Genomic DNA, 17,098 nt, shown 5'->3' with positions numbered 1-17,098 from the left:
CTCGGAGGAATCCTGACAGCAACGCCACCATTTTGAATAATGCTTTTTCTGCAGCCACAGGACGTCGTGTTACGACTCAAACGGTGCGCAATAGGCTGCATGATGCACAACTTCACTCCCAACGTCCACGGCGAGGTACATCTTTGCCACCACGACATCATGCAGCGCGGTACAGATGGGCCCAACAACGTGCCGAATGGACCGCTCAGAATTGGCATTGTTCTCTTCACCGATGAGTGTGGCATATGCCTTCAACCAGACAATCGTCGGAGACCTGTTTGGAGGCAACCCGGACAGGCTGAACGCCTTAAACACACTGCCCAGCGAGTGCAGCAAGGTGGAGATTCCCTGGTGTTTTGCGGTGGCATTATGTGGGGCCGATGTACGCCTTTGGTGGTCATGACAGGCGTCGTAACGGCTGTACGATACGTGAATGCTTTCCTGCGACCGACAGTGCAACCACATCGGCAGCATATTGGCGAGGCATTCGTCTTCGTGGACGACAATTCGCGCCCCCATCATACGCATCTTGTGAATGAATTCCTTTATGATAACGACATCGTTCGACTAGAGTGCCAGCATGGTCTCCAGACATGAACGCTATCGAACATGCCTGAGATAGATTGAAAAGGGCTATTTATGGACGACGTGACCCACCAACCACTCTGAGGGATCTACGCCGAAGCGCCGTTAAGGAATGGGAGAATCTGGACAAGCAGTGCATTGATGAACTTGTGGATAGTATGCCATGACGAACACAGGCATGCATTAATGCAAGAGGACGTGCTACCGGGTACTAGAGGTACCGGTGTGTACAGCAATCTGGACAACCACCTCTGAAGGTTTCGCTGTATGGTGGTACAACATGCAATGTGTGGTTTTCATGAGCAATAAAAAAAAGGCGGAAATTTTTATGTTGATCTCTATTACAATTTTCTGTACATGTTCCGGAACTCTCGGAACCGAGGTGATGCAAAACTTTTTTTGATGTGTGTAATACCAGAAGAGTAAAAGAAAGACTTATACTGTCCTCCACTTAACCTATCTTTGGCACAGAAAATGGGTAAAATATGCTTCTGTAAGACTTTCCGATAAATTACCAGATGAAATAAAATGCCTGACAGACAGCAATGATAGTTTCAAAAATAAATTGAAATCCTATCTCCTTGACAACTCCTTTTATGCCGTAATGAATTCTTGAATAGGAATAGATAAATCTCTAGGTGTAATATATGCTTTTTTTGCCATTCAAGGCAGTGGGATAGGAAATAGAAATTTTAAGCTTAAAGAAAAGAAGAACCTCGATTCATGTGTACATTTCTTATGCACTTGACACGTTCCACGTCATTAAGGCCATCGTGAGACTAATCAATGGAACATGTCATTAACTAACTAACTGATACACAGAGTCGTTTACTGTCTGTGACAGAATTACAGTGTCATCGCCAAAGTTCGATGTTTTTGTTTCTTCTCCTCGTACTTTCTTTTTTCCAATCCATCCTTAAAATGAAAACGAGACATATGGAAAATAAGTAAATAAAATATTTATTATTTCAAAAGTAATCTCTGTAACTGTTAATATATTTATCCCACTGTGACCCAAAACGGTCAATGTCTTCATGGAAAAACGTTTGCTGGCTGCGTACGGAACGTAGATTGTATCCAGGTGCGCATACCTTTGCCCGAGGCAAATCGACGGCCACGGTGTGCAAAAATAAGCATTGCATGTTCCTGCCTTTTCTGCATAACCCGGACTGATCTTCCCCTATATCAGCTCCTGCAGATATTTTGTCAGTATTTTGTAATTATAACTTATGAAACTAATAATAAAACTCGCACCTGTCCTGTTTGCTGTTGAGATTTTTATGTTCTTTTTGATGTCTGAGGGTATTTCGCCCGCTCCTATATATCTTGGAAACCATAAACAGTTCTCTTCAAGCCTGTGTTGTGTTGTAACGGCAGTATAAATATTACGATGACGTGGCTGGTATATTTCGAATGTCATCACTTACTTCAACGTCTTCTTGCTTGCATTGATCCTTTGTCGCCTCATCACCTAGAATTTTTTGCTGTATATCTTAGACGACACTAAATAAATTATTAAATCTTGATAATAAAACGTGTCATCTGTTGTAATGAATCAGTATACTTTCTCCACAACACGAGAAAAGCTGTCTCTGAACATCTGTGGTTACATATCTTACATCTCTCACCTTGTATGCTTCAGACATGATGTAACATACCATTATTACAGCATAATTTCTGCTTTTCTTCTGATCTCCGAAATCGCCCTACAGGGAGATTACATCTATACTGCCTGCCAAAGAAGCGAATCACCCAGAAGACATGTAAGTGTAGCTTCGCACATGTACACAATATCGGCATGCATGTAAATAATTAGAGCTGCATTTCTCTGTGACTGGCAGAACGGAGACCAGAGTGTTTGTTTTGCTCGTGTATAGTATCGTTACCAGACATGGTAGGGTATAAAGGAGAATGAACAGTGTCAGATATTGAATGATAACTGCAGAGATGAAGAACAAGTGTGAGACAGCATTATCGCCGCTGACAGAGTTTGAAATGCGCCTCATCGTCAGTCTCAATTTGGCCGGCTTGTAGCATAGTGCAGTGTTCAGATTCTGGGTTCAAAAAAAATGGTTCAAATTTCTCTGAGCACTATGGGACTTAACTTCTAATGTCATCAGTCCTGTAGAACTTAGAACTACTTAAACCTAACTAACCTAAGGACATCACACACATCCATGCCCGAGGCAGGATTCGAACCTGCGACCGTAGCGGTCGCGCGGTTCCAGACTGTAGCGCCTAGAACCGCTCGGCCACTCCGGCCGGCTCAGATTCGGGGGCATTCGGGCGTGACACTAGCCCGATGTTGGACTGCTTGAGAATGTTAGGGTAGTGGATTCTTCGTCAAGCTTCCGGTCGATCACATCTGAGCACAACAAGGGACTATTGCCATATTTTGCACCAAGCATATGGTAGTTTGAAACTTCCTGGCAGATTAAAACTGTGTGCCGGACCGAGTCTCGAACTCGGGACCTTTGCCTTTCGCGAGCAAGTGCTCTACCATCTGAGCTATCCAAGCACGACTCACGACCCGTCCTCGCAGCTTCAATTCTGGCAGTACCTTTCGCAGAAGAGTTTCTGTGAAGTTTGGAAGGTAAGAGACGAGGTACTGGCAGAATTGAAGGTTGTGAGGACGGGTCGTGAGTCGTGTTTGGGTAGCGCAGATGGTAGAGCACTTGCCCGCGAAAGGCAAAGGTCCGGAGTTCGAGTCTCGGTCCGGCACACAGTTTTAAACTGCCAGGAAGTTTATCAGCGCACACTGCGGTGCAGACTGAAAATCTCATTCTGGAAACATCGTAGTTTTTTCATATCTGCACCTGGCATCCGAGAGCACGTAATGGGCTGTCTGCGACATTCTGCGAATCCCGCACCATTGTTCGGACACGAGCAGAAGTCGGACTAGATAACTACCGGCCCATGTGCAAGCTGCCGCTAACACCACAACACAAACGGCTGCGTTTCTACGTCTACATAGATACTCCTCAAGCGAGCCTATGGTGCGTGGCGGAGGGTACGATGAACCACTACTAGCCATTCCTCTTCCATTCGCAAACAGAGCGAGGGAGAAACGTATGTGCTTGCGTATGAGCCCTAATTTCTCGTATCTTAACTTCGCGGTCCTTAAGTGCCATGTATGTTGGCGGCAGTAGAATCGTTCGGCAGTCTGCTTCGAATGCCGGTTCTCTAAATTTTCTCAGTAGTCTTCGTCGAACGTCGCCTTCCCTCCAGGGGTTCTCATTTGAGTTCCCGAAGCATGTCCGTAGCACTTACTTGTTGTTCGAACCTATCGGCAATTAATGTAGCCGCTCGCCTCTGAAATGCTTTGATGTCTTCCTTCAATCCGACCTGGTACGGGTCCCAAACACCCTAGCAGTACTCAAGAACAGGTCGCACCAGTGTGCTATATGCGATCTCCTTCACATGTGAACCACACTTTCCTACAATTCTCCCAATAAACCAAAGTCGACCAGTCGCCTTCCCTACAACAGTTCTACACCTACAGCTACATCTACGTCCATACACCGCAAGCTACCTGACGGTGTGTGGCTGAGGGTACCTTGAGTACCTCTATCGGTTCTCCCTTCTATTCCAGTCTCGTATTGTTCGTGGAAAGAAGGATTGTCGGTATGCTTCTGTGTGGGCTCTAATCTGATTTTATCCTCGTGGTCTCTTCGCGAGATATACGTAGGGGGGAGCAATATACTGCTGGACTCTTCGGTGAAGGTATGTTCTCGAAACTTTAACAAAAGCCCTTACCGAGCTACTGAGCGTCTCTCCTGCAGAGTCTTCCACTGGAGTTTATCTATCATCTCCGTAACGCTTTCGTGATTACTAAATGATCCTGTAACGAAGCGTGCTGCTCACCGTTGGATCTTCTCTATCTCCCCTATCAACCCCATCTGGTACGGATCCCACACTGGTGAGCAGTATTCAAGCAGTGGGCGAACAAGCGTACTGTAACCTACTTCCTTTGTTTTCGGATTGCATTTCCTTAGGATTCTTCCAATGAATCTCAGTCTGGATCTGCTTTACCAACGGTCAACTTTATATGATCATTCCACTTTAAATCACTCCTAATGCGTACTCCCAGACAATTTATGGAATTAACTGCTTCCAGTTGCTGACCTATTTTGTAGCTAAATGATAGGGGATCTATCTTTCTATGTATTCTCACATGTTCGTTCCGTTTCACATCCCGCTTTGCAACGTTACGCCCAGATACTTTAACGACTTGACTGTATCAAGGAGGGCACTACTAGTCCTGAATCCGAACATTATACGTTTGTTCTTCGTACCCATCCGCATTAGCTTACATTTTTCCACATTTAAAGCTTGGTGCAATTCATCACAACATCTATAAATTTGTGTTTGAAGCGGTGCCGTGATCAACGAGCATGGACAGCTGATGAATGGTGGTGTCGCAGTGTGTTCGGCGAGAATCGAGGCCCTGGATGACCGTAGTCGGCGAGTATGGTGCCGCCCCGGGGAGAAATCCCACTCTTTCAGTATTTTGAAGAGACACCGCGTCGTGGTGTCGGGAGCTATCAGATATGACTTCAGGTCGCGGCTTTTAGTGATTGAGGGATCTCTGACGGCACAACGATAAGCCATGGAGATCCTGTAACCTCGTGTGTTCCCTCTCATGGGACAGTACCGTGGTATCATTTTTCAACAGGACAATGTGCGCCTAGACATGACACGTCTCTCTGTGAACTGTCTACGTGGTGCTGATGTAGTCCCGGTTGAACATGTGCCGAACCAGCTGAGACGCCAACACTGTCTCAGTGCCAATATCCAGGATATCAAAGATCATTTGCGAGCACAACAGTTCTACATCTACATGGATACTCTGCAAATCACATTTAAGTGCCTGGCAGAGGGTTCATCGAACCACCTTCACAATTCTCTATTATTCCAATCTCGTATAGCGGGCGGAAAGAATGAACAACTATATCTTTCCGTACGAGCTCTGATTTCCTTTATTTTATCGTCGTGATCGTTCCGCCCTATGTAGGTCGGTGTCAAGAAAATATTATCGCATTCTGAGGAGAAAGTTGGTGATTGGAATTTCGTGAGAAGATTCCGTTGCAACGAAAAACGCCTTTCTTTTAATGATTTCCAGTCCAAATCCTGTATGATTTCTGTGACACTCTCTCCCATATTTCTCGATAGTACAAACGTGCTCCCGTTCTTTGAACTTTTTCGATGTACTCCGTCAGTCCTATCTGGTATGGATCCCACACCGCGCAGCAGTATTCTAAAAGAGGACGGACAAGCGTAGTGTAGGCAGTCTCCTTAGTAGGTCTGTTACATTTTCTAAGTGTCCTGCCAGTAAATCTTTGGTTAGCCTTCCCCACAACATTTTCTATGTGTTCATTCCAATTTAAGTTGTTCGTAATTGTAATACCTAGCTATTTAGTTGAATTTACGGCTTTTAGATTAGACTGATTTATCGTGTAACCGAAGTTTAACGAGTTTCTTTTAGCTCTCATGTGGATGACCTCACACTTTTCGTTATTTAGGGTCAACTGCCACTTTTCGCACCATTCCGACATCTCTTCTAAATCGTTTTGCAGTTTGTTTTGATCTTCTGATGACTTTATTAGTCGATAAACGACAGCGTCATCTGCAAACAATCGAAAACGGGTGCTCAGATTGTCTCCCAATTCGTTCATATAGATAAGGAAGAGCAAAGGACCTATAACACTACCTTGGGGAACGCCTGAAATCACTTCTGTTTTACTCGATGACTTTCCGTCAGTTACTACGAACTGTGACCTGTCTAACAGGAAATCGCAAATCCAGTCACATAACTGAGAAGATATTCCATAAGCACGCAATTTCACTACGAGCCGCTTGTGTGGTACAGTGTCAAAAGCCTTCCGGAAATCCAGGAATACGGAATCGATCTGAAATCCCTTGTCAATAGCACTCAGCAGCACTTCATGTGAATAATGAGTAACTTGTGTTTCAGAGGAACGATGTTTTCTAAACCCATATTGTGGATGAGCTTTCCTCAGAATAGGACACAACGACTTTATGAAGCCCTTCTCAACCGAGTCAGTGCACTCGTGTAGGCCAAAGGGGTGCAATGTCATTCTAATACGAAGGCTCGTACAGTCAAGAACTTTGCGAATTTGACTCGATTTTGTTATCATTTCTTAATCCATTAAGTTTCATTCAGTTCCCACCTCCCTGTCTAGGTGCTCCACTTTCTCGTGTGTCTGGCAGTAGGGCCTATATGTGTGCCCGTCGCCTACGAATGTGGAGTCGTTTTGGGGCCTTCCTCTTGGTAGCCGCAACAGCCGTTGTTCACAGAAGACACGCCTCGGTACCAGCTATACAACGTATACGTAAAACGTAAACAATGCAACATTTTGGGCAGTAACATTATTTCGACCTGCCAAATACTACCGTATCTTTTCCTGTCGAGTAATTAGTGATAGAGAATACGCTTTTCTCTTTATCCAAAAAATGGTTCAGGTGGCTCTGAGGCTATGGGACTTAAAATCTGTGGTCATCAGTCCCCTAGAACTTAGAACTACTTGATCCTAACTAACCTAAGTACATCGCACACATCCATGCCCGAAGCAGGATTCGAACCTGCGACCGTAGCAGTTACGCGGTTCTGCTCTTAAGCGCCTAGAACCGCTCGGCCACCCCGGCCGGCCACTTTATCCACATCGGTGTGGTACAGAACACTCCTCGTGCACCATTCTTTGCTTACTTGTTTCTTCCCATACGAGCTCTTTTATGTTCATCTAGCTGCTTCTTTTTCTCGAAAGGCTTATTTAATTTTCCTGTATGCAGCATCTACCTGTACTATAGCCATACGTGTTCCTACGGATCTGCAATTCTCTTCTAGCGTACCTGTTAGTCACTCGCAATGGAATGTAAGCAAAATTCTCACCTCCTGGTAAAGAAATTAAACGATGACAGTATGTTACGAAAAAACAGGTAATATGAGCGTAGGAAATGTCAGATGATGTTTGTGTAGATGTCTGAATTACATACCAAAAACAAGACAGTATGTTGCAGCTGTGTGAGCAATGAATTCGCGCCGTAAAAGCTTCTTAATTATTTTTAATACAAGGCGATTCAACAAACAAAGTAAGATTACTCATAAATCGTTACTCTCCTTGTAGGGGTGTCATGATCAGTACTGGCAAAATGAAGATGTTGCTACCTAGAAATAAGTGGATAGCTTCAAAAGTCCAGATACGGTTTGATTATTACACATTTGTGTTGAAAATAATGATGTGACTTCATGCCACCTAGCAGATAAGAGAGTAATTTCCAAACTCTACATGAATACCTCACATGGAACTTTTTAGGTCATGGCGGATAAATGTTGAAGAATCTTTACTGGCAGAAATAGTAGGAAAGGTGGCATATACAACGCAAGACGCTACTTGGAAAACTTGAAGAACCGTCTTTCATGGAAGAAACTAAGAATATTGCTACCTTCCGAACATTTCACGCAGTAAACTTATTTAAAATCCTAGGCGGTGTGTTGTTATCTGAAAAAGTGTAAGAGCTCGAACACGACTCAGTAATGCAAGGCCTCCTCCTCCGGCGAGAACTTCAGTCATTTATGCGAAGCTTGTGGCAAGCAAATTTCAGTAAGATACATTTCGGTAGGCGATTACTGGTCATACAACGATCGGCATATCTCGGTGCTACAACGGAATTTTCAAGGACTGAAATTCCTTCAAAAAATTAGGAAGACGTTTTTTGCATGTTTCACAGGATGACCGGGCCATCGATTTAGTTAGTAAATGCTCAATGAACAATAATTTTAAGATCTGGAACTTTAGCGGGCATACCGGTCCCGTCATATTTTTTGTATTTTAATGGAAAGTTTTGAAAACTGCTTGTATTCTTCGTTTTATAATTTACAGTTTTATATTTGGCTGGAGAGTTGTAACCTAGGGATCGAAGACGGGACAGCACTACTTTTTCATATGTCGGTTTACGAATTTAGATCTATAGCACTTTTAATTATTATAGTAGGGCCGTTATATAACGCGTCCCTATGCCAGTTCCACCTCTAGCATTAAAATTATCGACGTATGAAAAATGGAACTTGAAATCTGTTTGCCCATTGCCCAACGAATGTTTGATTCAGCAACAAGTGTCGTGTATTTAATAGAATGAAACACCTGCAGCCGTCGTTTTGATGTTATTTTGTTATATTGTAACCAGTTTTGGTGGCTCAGTACACCATCTTCAACATAACAAGGATGCAAATACCAAGACCAGAATAAGAGTCAAGGAAAATACTATAAAAGTAAATTTACAGTAATAATTTGATAAAATCATCTGATACATCCATTGTTATATACCTAAAATATAGTTTTATGTAGTACACCGTATCAAATTTTCGCTCTATTCGTTGTGCAAATGAACCATGACTAAAATTTTTCAAACGAGTAATAACTAAACTGCAAAATCCTGAAGTAACCTACAAACCTACAAAAATAACTGTTGAAAATAATGGGTTTATGAAAGAAACTACATCATCAGAAATAAGTAAACCAAAGAAACATGCATATGTGTGCAAGTAGTCCTTGCAAAATTTTCAGCATAGGTAAAGCTATCAAAATGGCAGTATAAATAAATGTATATATCACATCAAAGTTATAAAATGCTGAGGTGAAACTTGTATATAGGCATATTTATGTAATATGCATAGAATGAATATCCAAGAAAGTGTCAAAAGACCAAATATATAATACTAACTGTGTCATACCATACACAGCATATACAAAACCCAAGATAATGTTCAGGATGAACAACATATAGACATGTATTATCTATGTGCAAGTTGCCCTTGCAAAAGGACAACCTCAGTAAAATCTAAGTATCAAAATAAGTGAAGCTATCAAAAAGCTATTTCAGTATATCTATATATCATGTCAAATTTATAAAATGCTGAGCTGCAAACTGTAGAAGGGCATATTTATGTCATATGTATAAAATGAGTGTCCAAAACAGAAGACCAAAAGTAGAACACCATCTATATCATAACATATGAAGAACATTTCAACCCCCCTCCCCGCACGCACACACACATCCATGTATCATGTGCTACCGTAAAACGAATGTCAAACAAGAACCACTATCTAACTTGTGTAAATTTTACAATCTAGTATTATACAACCGTACAACATATAGTACATTCTGCATGTTGTGTGGCATAGGTGGTTTTCTACATTTGCTCTTTTGACACGTTCTTGGACATTCACTGTATGTATATGACATAAATATACCTATATACAGTTTTCACCTCAGCATTTTATGACTTTGATGTGACATATATATATATTTATACTGTCATTTTGATAGCTTTAGCTATATTGACACTTAGATATTGTTGATGCCGTCGTTTTGCAAGGACTACTTGCACATAGATGCATATTTCTTTGGTTTACTTATTTCTGATGTTATAGTTTCTTTTACAAATTTATTATTCTCTAAGCGTTATTTTTGTAGATTAGTAGCTTACTTCAGGATTTTGCAGTTTAATAAGACCTGAAAATTTTGATTGCGAAATATTTAATTACTGATATTATTAATAAATAGTACATTTGTACAACAAATAGAGTGGAAATTTATATTGTATACTACATATAATTTTACTTTAGGTATGTGACAATCGATGTATGAGGTGGTTTTATCAAATGATTACTGTAAATTCACTTTTATAGTATTGTTCTCGATTCTTAGACTGGTTTTAATGTGTGTCTGTATGTGCGTGGTTGATAAGTGGATGATGCTGTCATTATTGTTTATGCTTACAGACTTGAAGATGGTGTACTGAACCACCGAAACGACGGCTACAGGTGCTTCATTTTATTCTGTAAGTGAACGGTCGAAGTCCTGTAGACTATCATTCAGAAGGATGGCCATTCAAAAAGAAAAACTGTCGTATGTATATACCCCCGTCGGCGATTTTCTGCAGCTTATCCCGGCAACGAGGCTTTACTTATGAGCGATAATTTTCTACAGATAAAAACATTGAGACCAGAGCTTTTGTAAAATTACGGTCAGTAACAGTACATACAGTGACTGCAGCGTAAAATAATTGATGGAGTGGTCAGTGTACACTATCGGTGTATGCAGAAAAATGAATTTAGGATTTGTGAGTCTGATTTTGTTTGACAACCCCAAAGTACTTTCGGCAATATTGCGCCATCATCCGTTTTCTTTTAAATTCTTTTTCTGTTCTTTGCATCTTACATCACTAACATGCTGTATTTCTTCAAAACACATGTCATGTGACAATACAGTATATCGAGACCAGCACATGACGTGATTTATTATTCATGTTGTAATGTGTAAGGAACAGAAAAAAAAAATCTAAAGAATCCTCTGATGAAGGAGAATAATGGACGAAAGTACTTCGAGGACAGCAGACGAACTGTTTATTCAAGCGGAACCATATTGCAAATCGTAGAAAATAGCTTTGTGTCGCTGCTTCGGCAGTGATGATGAAGTACCTTTGAGGGGGTGGGTTGGCGTGGGGGTGAGCTTGTCTAGCGGTAAGGGAGGGGTAGCAGAGGTGGAGGGGGTAGATAGTTGGCTATAAGTGAACGCTGGTGCGTATTACCTTAGGAGGGGGTGGTTTTGGGTGGGGTGAGCTTTTCCAGCTAGGTGAAGTGGAGGTGGAGGTGGAGGGGGTAGATGGCTGACTAGGCAAAGCCGCCTGCCTCCTCAGTTGTAGCTCTGACGCCGCGCCAGCAAGTCGACAAGATGACTACACCTGCTGCCGATCGCAAGTGCTTCAAGGACGAGATCAGACCTAAGGTAAACTGAACCCACTTTCCACTACCCCTACGACCCTACGTGTGTGATAAGCATTTTTTTCTAGGTTTGCTACTAACTTCCCCTGGTTGTTTTAATAGTATTCCAACCAATGATGTACCCTCGATGGTGCGAAACCTCTTTCTTAGACCAGAAACAAATTCCCATAAAATTCTTCTGCGTTGCAGAACGCGTCCACTCATAAATTGAGACCCAGCGTTTTAGGTCTCATCATTTTGCAACTTGACGCAGTCTATAACTCAGAAGATGTTCACAGAAATTCTGCAACCTGAATTTGGCGGCTTCATCCGGCTATTGATGTCATTTCTTACTTCCATAATTTTTTGTTCTCGCTGATTATTCACTCCTTTTCTTTCTCGATCAGTGTAACTGTCAATGTACCGGCGACTATTATGCTTCTGTTCGTTGCGATGTGTGATCATTTCAGAATTACAAACCAGTTTTCGAGCGCTAGATTGCAAGTTTCGGGATATAAATATCTGTCCGTTATTCTGCGAGGTTTTCATACGAATCTTAATCGTTACAAATTATTGCTCCAAAAATATTTCCTAGGAACTGTATATACGTGGCACAATGCTCTCTTGTTGATACGTACTTCGCATGTATTGACAAGTGTGTGGTTCTCTCCTAGAATTGAAGATAATTTATGGGTTGAAACGTGTTTATTTTATCTTTTATCAGATCTTTAATGCTTACTGGAACCAATATAGACATCGTTCATGCCGATTTCTTGAATTCAGTACATATCATTGTTCGTGTCGAAGGCATAAGTCATCTGAAGATGTGGTTCTTTTTTCGGTGCTAGGTGCCGGTGTACATAATATTCGAGATAGTTGTGTGGTATTCTTTCAATGACGCTAGTTCGAAAGCTCTACCAGAAACGTCGGACATATTAAAATAAATATTATTTTGTGCGTCTTTACTTATATTAACTTATTTCGTCACGAAAGCAAAAATGTTTATTTCTTGCAAAATATTGGCCTGTTCACTCAATTTTACTTTGGGATCTGTTGCCATATGCCGTTTTAATTATCTTCCTTTATTCTCCATTTTGATAGTGCGGCACTTACAATTTTGCTAACGACAACATGTTGCATTTAAAAAAATGAATTCCGTCTTAATGACAGACACTAAACTTTTACGATGGTACGATTCTCAGTTTCAAGCTATCAATAGCCGCCCGATATTTCGCAAGATAGTGGGTTCTCGTATGAATCTATACTGTTACAGATGATTGCTACAAAATATTTCCTAGTAACCACATAGACGTGATACAGTGCTTTCTCCCTCGTTGATAGATACTTCGCGTACACTGACAAGTTTGTGATTGTCTCTCCTACAGTTGAAGATGATTTGGGTTTCAAAGGAGTTTATTTTATCCTTTTAACAGATCCTGAGTGTTACTGGAAGCAATTTAGATACCGTTCGTGTTAATTTCGCGAGAATTCAATACGTCTGTGCAATTTTTTACGCACGATGTAAAGACCTTGCGCTGCCCACCGTATCTGTGCACAATTTGAATATATTTTTACTTAACTCTGTCTGATACTGCTAAGTGCGCGTTTGTTTATAATTTTGTGTGGTGTAATCTCTAAGTCTGTTTTACAAATGCATGAAAATGAGTGTATATCTACTTTTTTTATGTACGTACGAAATACTTTGTAACACATCCGTGTATGTTCACTACCAAAAATGATAAAAGGATAAATAAATAGATCAGAAAAATTCATTTATTGATCAGGTTCCGTTGATATCGTAACGAAAGAGAATTTTTGCTGAGAGAAGCAGACAGCTTATAAAAACTACATTAATAATAAACTATTGTTAATCTATTGGGGCTTATTCAGCCAACTTTCAACGAAGCACCGTTATCTCTTGTTTCCTCAATTACTTTTAGCTGTGTTCTTCTTTGAACTTTTGTGGGGGTTCCCAATTGCTTTCTTTGTGTATGATGGTAGCTGGTTGGAGAGCTTGATACCAGAATTTGGTGTCTCTGATTGTGATTCTGTGAGGTGCAGTTCATGTACGACTTATTTTTATTTTTAGCCGCCACATCTATTTAAGAGATAAGCATGCTAGTATTGGGTGCAAGGGTTTCAACTCCCTTGAAGTTTCTACACGGCGTACGTTTATTTCGTTCACGCCATATTCTTGCCATGTCTGTGGAAGCGTAATAATGTTCCAGCGATCGAATATTTGCAGAACTAGAGTTTCGTCCTTTCCGTGCTAATCTATGAGCCTGAATAAATGAAACCAATTAAAACGAATATTTTAAATGACTTGGTCACTGCTTATTACCGTTGTAGCTTTCGTCTGCATCCCACTGCCAGTCTGGTTTTCGATTTTGTGTGTGTGTGTTTTTTTTGTTTCTTATTCGTCTATTAATCTAGTTTTGCACAATGTACAAGTCAACTGAGTGGTGGTATTGGGGGTATAGGTTTTATTTGACAATGTTATAGGTAAGTATTTTACAGTCAAATAACATGCAATTATGTTGAAGTATTTCATGTCATGCCACTTTCTTGGCATTACATGCGTGCAAGTAGGTCTATCAAAGAAGCTGTAGTTGCTGTGTATAAAAAAATATGTTTCTGGTACTTCCTGAGGAGTAGCCGTTGAAGCTGTAGACGCAGTAATCAGTTAAATATGCATTCAATCTGACTTTAGGACTTTAAAATTAAAAAAACTATTTTGTTTCTAGAGACAACTAGTTGTTAATCTGTTTACCATAGTGTAATGTTCAGTTCTCATTGTGAGCCTAGATTTTACTTGTTCAGATTGGAAATTTTTTCTATTGTGTCATTGTACAAAAATGGAAAAATAGGCGAAGTCGACCTCCAGATCAGTTTTGATTCCAGAGGAATGTAGGAACGGTTTATAGCATTTGTCGACTTAGAGAAAGCTTTTGAGAATGTTGACTAGAACACACGCTTTGAAATTATGAAGGTTGCAGGGGTAAAATACAGGAAGCGAAAGGCTATTAAATCTTGCACAGTGTAGCCTGTTCCAAATGTTTTCAATCTGTACATTCAACACGCTGTAAAGAAAATTAAAGAAAAATTGGGGGGTAGGAATTAAAGGTCAGGGAGAAGAAATGAAAACTTTTTAAGTTTGGCGATGACACTGAAGTTCTGTCAGAGACAGCAAATGACAGCGAAATATGGGAGAGAGTGTCACAGGAATGATACAGTATTTGGACTGGACATCATTAAAAGAAAGGCGTTTTTCGTTGCGACGGAATCTTCTCACGAAATTCCAATCACCAACTTCCTCCTCCGAATGCGAAAATATTTTGTTGACACTGACTTACATAGGAAGGAACGATCACCAAGATAAAATAAGGGAAATCGGAGATCGTACGGAAAGATATAGTTCTTCCCGCGCGCTATACGAGATTGGGATAATAGAGAATTGTGAAGGTGGTTCGATGAACCCTCTGCCACGCACTTAAATGTGATTTGCAGACAATCCGTGTAGATGTAGACTTTGGAAGAGCACTTGAACGGAATGGACAGTTCCTTGAAAGGAGGATATAAGAGGAACTTCAACAAAAACGAAACGAAGGTAATGGAATGTAGTCGAATTAAATCAGGCGATGCCGAGAGAATTAGATTAGGAAATGAGATACTTAAATCAATGGAAGAGCTTTGCTATTTGGGCAGAAAAATAACTGATGATGGTCGAAGTAGAGAGGATAAGCAATGTAGACAGGCAATGGGAATTTCTGAAGAAGAGAAATTGGTTAACATCGAATGTATATTTAAGAGTTAGGAAGTCTTTTCTAATATTTGTCTGGAGCGTAGCCATGTATGGAAATGAAACATAGACGATGAACAATTTGGATAAAAAGAGGATAGAAGCTTTCGGAATGTGGTGCTACAGAAGAATGTTGAAGATTAGGTGGGTAGATCACGTAACTAATGAGGAAGTATTGAATAGAATACGGGAGAAGAGGAGTTTGTGGCACAACTTGACAAGAAGAAGGGACAGGTTGGTAGGACATGTTCTGAGGCATCAAGGGATCACCAATTTAGTACTGGAGGGCAGCGTGGAGGGTAAAAATCGGAGAGGGAGACCACGAGATGAATACACTAAGCAGATTCAGAAGGATGTAGGTTGCAGTAAGTACTGGGAGATGAAGAAGCTTGCACAGGATAGAGTAGCATGAAGAGCTGCATCAAACCAGTCTGGGGACTGAAGACAACAACAACAACCCATTCCGTTCAACTGCTGTTTAGATTCTTTTGCCGTCTTTGACAGAACTGCGATGTCATCGGCAAACCTCCAAGTTTTCGTGTCTTTTTTTTCTAAACTTTAATTGCGTTTCCAAATTTCTCCTTGGTTTCCATTACTGCTTGCTCGATGGACAGACTGAATAACTTCAGGAATAGGCTGCAAACATGGCTAATTGTCGTGTCAACTATGAGTTCGTTTCCTGTCCTTCGACTCTTATAACTGTAGTCTGGTGTCTGTACAAGCTGTAAATGAATTACTGGTCGCGTATTTTACCACTGGTACCTTCACGATTTCAAAGAATGTAGCTCAGTGCACTTTGTCAAAACCTGTCTCTAAGTATACAAATGCTATGACAATTTGTTTTCCTTTCTCCAACCTATCGTCTAATGTAGTGTCAGTATTGTCCCTCGTGTTCCTACATTTCTCCGCAACCCAAATTGATCTTCTCCGAGATCGGCATCTACCAGTTTTTCCACTCGTTTACAAATAAACTCGTGTCAGTAATTTGAAACCACGGCCAAATATAGCAAACAGACTTTGAACGTAATCGTGGAAGCCTTACTTTCTGTGGAACTTGCTTGGATTTTCCTCTGCCTGCTTTTTGAATGTTGTACAATGTGTGCGATTTTGTATGTCTGACCGCGTCCTCTGTTCGACAGGAGCGCTCGGCCGCGGACGCTAAGGCAGATGTGAAACGGCGCGCAGCCTGCGTGCAAGGGCGGCTGCACCTGCTCCGGAAGGCGACAGGCCACTGCACCGAACAGCTCCTGAAGCGGACGAGCCGCGCGCCGGGTGGGAGTCGGGTGCTAAAGAGGTGGGCTCGCGAGAACGAGGGCTTCTGGGGTTTCGTCGTCCGCCACTGCAGCATCGGCCAGCAGCTTCTGGAGGCGCTGCAGGCGCGCAAGCAAGCAAGAGACGAGCAAGAGGCCGCCCGCTCTGGGGGCTCCCGGCCGGGCACGCCCCCCGCCTACGCCCGCCCTCAACCTTCGACAGTGAATCGCCGCCGTTCCGGGGGGCACGGGGCGCCGTCGCCTCAATTGAATCTCGACGTGTCGGTGGTTCGCGGTACGCGCATGCGCACCAGAACAGCTCCCGCTCAGCCGCCTCTGTCTCCGCGAGTGCGGGACAGGCTATACAAGAGATGAGCGGTCTGTGTGACTTCCGTGCCCGATGTACTTCGTGAGCAAAGACTGATACTCTTGACGAGATGCGTATGGTGTCTAAGAAGTGGACAGTGTCTGATAATGTGGTGTGCGCTGTTACATGTTCTGTATCCGTCTTCACAGAGTACAGAATAAAATATCGATTCAAATTACAATCGCTTCTTTTTTTCTTATTATTTCACTCATCTACCTTTAGCATCTATTCCAAAATTTAATGTCCCTGTCTCCTGACATAACTGTTTGATCTCTGGTCTTTTCTATGCTGTTGTTCTAGTTCAATACGTCCT

At 41.7% G+C, this 17,098-nt stretch overlaps 1 protein-coding gene across 1 annotated transcript in view; it reads left to right on the top strand.

Annotated features, from left to right (window-relative positions):
• Positions 1-16,891, top strand: part of LOC124616687 — a 207,646-nt gene extending 190,755 nt beyond the window's left edge. Inside the window, exon 3 of the mRNA XM_047145022.1 lies at positions 16,308-16,891. Within this exon, the coding sequence (XP_047000978.1) occupies positions 16,308-16,793 (486 nt within the window). The 3' untranslated portion in view covers positions 16,794-16,891. The remainder of the gene's footprint in view (positions 1-16,307) is intronic.
• The last annotated feature ends 207 nt before the right edge of the window (positions 16,892-17,098 follow it).

This window comes from Schistocerca americana, chromosome 5 (genome assembly GCF_021461395.2).
Source record: "Schistocerca americana isolate TAMUIC-IGC-003095 chromosome 5, iqSchAmer2.1, whole genome shotgun sequence".
NCBI lineage: Eukaryota > Metazoa > Arthropoda > Insecta > Orthoptera > Acrididae > Schistocerca > Schistocerca americana.
This window is presented reverse-complemented; position numbering and strand designations above follow the sequence as displayed.